General features: G+C 42.9%; 1 protein-coding gene across 1 annotated transcript in view; it reads right to left on the bottom strand.

The window, feature by feature from the left end:
• Positions 1–3,881, bottom strand: part of TNNI3K (TNNI3 interacting kinase) — a 59,122-nt gene extending 55,241 nt beyond the window's left edge. Inside the window, exons 1-3 of the mRNA XM_010132903.1 lie at positions 3,842–3,881; positions 3,129–3,237; positions 383–468 (exon numbers count right to left, since the gene is read on the bottom strand). Coding sequence (XP_010131205.1) covers positions 383–468; positions 3,129–3,237; positions 3,842–3,881 — 235 coding nt within the window. The remainder of the gene's footprint in view (positions 1–382; positions 469–3,128; positions 3,238–3,841) is intronic.
• Between the last annotated feature and the right edge of the window lie 487 nt (positions 3,882–4,368).

A 4,368-nucleotide genomic window follows, 5' to 3' on the forward strand; every position in this document is an offset into this window, starting at 1 on the left:
CAGTGGAACCATCAGCCCTTGTCCTGTCCCCACAGCCCCTGCGGAACAGCCCCTCCCCAGCTTTCGCACAGCCCCTTGCAGCACTGACAGGCTGCACTCAGGTCTCTCCGCAGCCCTATTTTGAATTAGTTGAACACCCATTGTAGAACATGTGACATCGTCAGCCAAAACTGTTCTTGGCCTGAAGAAGCGGCTATAGTGGGGTTCTGTGGAACTCGATTCAGCCCCCTTGGCCAGTGGAGTTTACCAGAAAGCTTACAGATGCTTATTCCAACACGGGGAGAAACGCAGTGACAGCAGGCTCTTCCTGCAGCGACCAGAGAGAAGGCGTCAGCAGCTGCGTAAACGCGCGTTTAAAGAACACCGTATTTCAAACACATACCCCCACATATGCAGCACAAATGAAGGAGGGAGAGCCCGTTTTCTGTGCGGTAATTTAAATTGACTTTGCAGAAGGCTTCATCAGAGCTGAAAAAAGAGATTTTACAGATGATTACTGTTTTCATCCTTCAGCACCGTTTCTTTCACTGGGAAAAAAATTTACAAGAGAAATGTGACTGTGGGTTTTTGAGAGACAGAGCTAAGTTTATACTCAGTTTATGCTTGGTAAGCACAGAAATGCTTTTCTGATCTCAAGTGAGTAGTCCAGACTTATTTTTTCTGAAGAACCCTGCTCTTCAGCTGCCGTGTATATGTTCTAAATTCAGTGAAATCAGAGACAACATTGGACATTTTTCCAATACCCTATGCCTCAGCGAGATTAACTCCTCGATGGGGAGGGATTTTCAAACGTGTTCCTTAGATGATGGGAACCACATGCTAAGGAAGCTCATTTTTTTTATGTCCTAAATGTAAACAACATCTGTGTGGACCGTTTTTTTCACGTGTCACAGTCACACTTCCCACTGTGTGGTGATGGCCCTTCGTCTACCACTTCCACCGCACTAATGTGGAAAATGTTTTGCTCAGTAAAAATAAACTCTCATTCTTCAAGAGTATTTTATCCCTGTGCAGTTCTTCTCTGACATTCTGTGATTAAGGACAGGGATGAAAGTTCTTCAGGTTTTCCTTCAGGGACAATTGAGGGAAGAATGCATTCCAGGGTCAAGTTGCAGAATCACAGAATATCATTGTGCTGTAAAGCCATGTCTGCTGCTTCAATTCCCCTCTTTGGAGCTACATTAAAGCTTCACTCTCCGAGCACTTAATGTGTGGTTATTATCCAGGTCTTACCGCTTTAGCTATATACTTGATTTTCCTCTTCTGCCACTTTGAAAAATAAAAATAAAGAGTTTCAGTTTGGTTTCTTAATGGTATTCACTCATGATATGATTTGAGCTCTTATAAACTGGCAAAATTTCTTTTTTTTTTTGTGGGGAAATATTACAAGAAAAGTTTTATACATTAGAAGCTGCCATTAAAAGCCTATATTGAAAATAGCCACTAGCCCAAATGACTGCACCCAGAGCCCAGTTTTATCCAGGTGTCCTTTGAATCCCTTTCTGAAGGTGTAATTGCAGGTTTTAGGGAAATTAAATCCTGACTTTTTATTTTTAGGGTGGTCTTTTTAGGACACCATTGCACTATCAGCTCTGAGTCAGAGGACTAGGGTAGGGACAACTTTCCTCCAAGAAGTGACAGGTTCTGTGGTACTCACATGGTTCCTTTGCCCTACAGCAGCAGTTGGCTTTTGCCTGCGGCCCTAGGCAGTTGCCCCTTGTCCCGTGCACGCGTTCCCTATGTGGAAATGGGAGTGCTGACCATCTTCCCTCGGCTTGGCTTTGTCCCTTTTATCCTTTCCGGTTCCAAATCTTTCAGAGCAGGGACTTTGCAGCTACTGATTTCCTTTCCCATCAGGCAAATGACCTTCTCTGCTTTAGCTTCCAATGGCCTTCTGTTTTCTCAGTCTTGATGGTTTTTAGTAAACGGTTTGTTTTAATAATGGGAAAACCTCTATTAATTCCTGTGCTGCTTCGGAGATGAGAACCCTTCTGAAAATACCCGCTGCTGCTGTAGGAAAGGTTTGCAGGTAGGAAAGGTTTGCATATAGTCAAGGCTGGTTTTTTTCACAGGCCAGATTAGGAGTTTACGCCCATGCAAACCGTGATGGATTTTGTTACCCAGAGGGTGAAGGCAGCTTTTGGATTTGAAACCCTTGGCTGATTCCTCAAGCCTGACTGACCTCCCCCTGCTTTCTGATGCAACGCACCCAGTATCATTAATTCCCACTCCCTCTGAGGAGCAGAGCAGGGAGTTTGGCTGTCCTCTTACGGGGCTGGTGTGGGGCTGGCAGTGAGACACACCGATAGCTGAACTGCCACAGCTCTGCCAGCCTGCAAGTCAGTTCCTTCTTCACTCTTCTGCCTACTGCAGGAATCCAGCAGCTTCCCCATACCCTCTGCTGCCTTGCTTATCGAAAAGAAAAAGTACGCTGGCTCCAATTGTTAAGACAATTAGTTTTACTACTAAACAGGTTTAAAACGAGGCAAGTACCAAAGCCGTGATCGGCTGGATCATGACCAAAGTTGTCAGCATGTTGTGGTGGGATCCCAATGTTATCTTTCAGTTAACAGGCTCAAACAGTGACATTTATGCAAAATTATTTACCTGCTCATTTTCTTAACTCACAGTCAATGACAGGTGTTTTCTGTACCTGAGCTCTTCAGAAAACGAACATGTAAGTGTGTTACTTGGTTGGGAGAGCTTGGTTGTTAGCATGTGCTGTCCTGAGAAAGTGATTTGAAATCCGTTTTCAGAAGATTATCTGCTTTTGTGTTTGTTCAATATTTTTTGTTTTGGCAGTGCTCCTGTCTGAGGACATACATTAGCAAAACTGAAAAGTATGCAGCAAAATTAGACATCCCATTAAAGCTAATTAATTTATGAAAGCACATAGGTGATTGTTGTAAAATACTGCCATTAGTGATTAACAGCTGCCTGTTTCGGTGCTGTGCTGTGGGACTCCGGCCCACAACTCTAATGGCATATTCCCCAAACCAGGCATTAAAGGACATGCATTCCTTATGTGAGAAACTCCTCCCCTTAGAAAGGATCTGAAACTGAAAATACCGTTTAATAGCAAATACTCATTGAAAGAAGTTCATAACCAGGTTTCCAGTACATTTTACCTGAAAACATGCTTCAGTTCCGCCAGCTCCTTTTCTTTCATCTGCAGGTCATCTTCTAATCGTTCTATGATTATCGCATATGATTCACTGACTTTCTTCTTCCATTCATCTAACAACAAAAAAACTCTGATTCATAAACCGCTTCAAAAGATATAAAAACCAGAACTCAAGCCATAATGTCCCAGGAACGAAAGCACCTGATTTGAACATCCATTTCAGCACATTGCTTCACATACTCTGCTATTAAAGTGTGAAAGTTAAAAATATTACAATTATGAAATCGTTCTCACTGCAACCAATACAGACACACAGATACTGATTTTATAGGTGGCCAGCACGTAGGAATCCTTCTCAGAAGTATTTTTAACTTGAACAAGAGAAAACTTAAGCCTTAGGTTGCTAAATCTTAGCATAGAAACACAGCATAAAAAGGTTGTAAGTTTGAAGGTTTTTCTAATGATGTACCAGTTAAATAAACACAACAATCCAAGTTAATAGGAACTTACACGGCTGCACAAAGAAATCCAGTTTATCAGCTTTTTTTACAGACCATCTAAGCAATTTGGGTTAAGCCCTTCTTGTAAACCAAGAACAATACAATATCTTACCCTCGACCTCAAGAGCAAATTAGCAACATGTTATTCCCTCCCTACCACTTGTGCCTGATAGCTGGATGTATGGTAGATGGCATTTAAAAAAGCAACAGTAATTACCAGTGCAAGTTTGGGTTGGTCTAGATTTGTAATTCCCCATTTGTCCAACGTATCTTCTTTGTTTCAGCAGTTCTTGCAGTAATATGATTCCTTGTTCAGGAGCAGTGACGGTCCTCCTGAAAAATACTTTTGATAGTCTCTGGCTAAAAATAACCCCTGTGCCAAATGGAATGTCATGCAACAATGACACAGAGCAAATCAGCCTGTGCTCTCAACTGAAAAAATAATAAAGGTACCCAGTCACCTTGCTCAAATATCTACTGTTGCCTTCAACAGGAACATTTGCTTTCGTCTGTAGGGTACCTCAAGTGGCTGGGAAGCAGGTGATGTGGCAGCTTGTGGCCCATTCTGTAGAGCAGAAGGAATTTAAGCAGCTGAATCTCAAGCACGCTCTCAGGATCCCTGAGGAGTGCTGGGGGTCCTCAGCTTGGAAAGGCCAGAGGTGGTCTCAACTCCCGACATTAGAATGTGTCCTAACACAGGGGATGGCGTTGGAGCATCTGGGGGTTTTACTCAGGCAGTGGAAG

This window comes from Buceros rhinoceros, unplaced genomic scaffold (genome assembly GCF_000710305.1).
Source record: "Buceros rhinoceros silvestris isolate BGI_N320 unplaced genomic scaffold, ASM71030v1 scaffold14633, whole genome shotgun sequence".
NCBI classification, from domain to species: Eukaryota; Metazoa; Chordata; class Aves; order Bucerotiformes; family Bucerotidae; genus Buceros; species Buceros rhinoceros.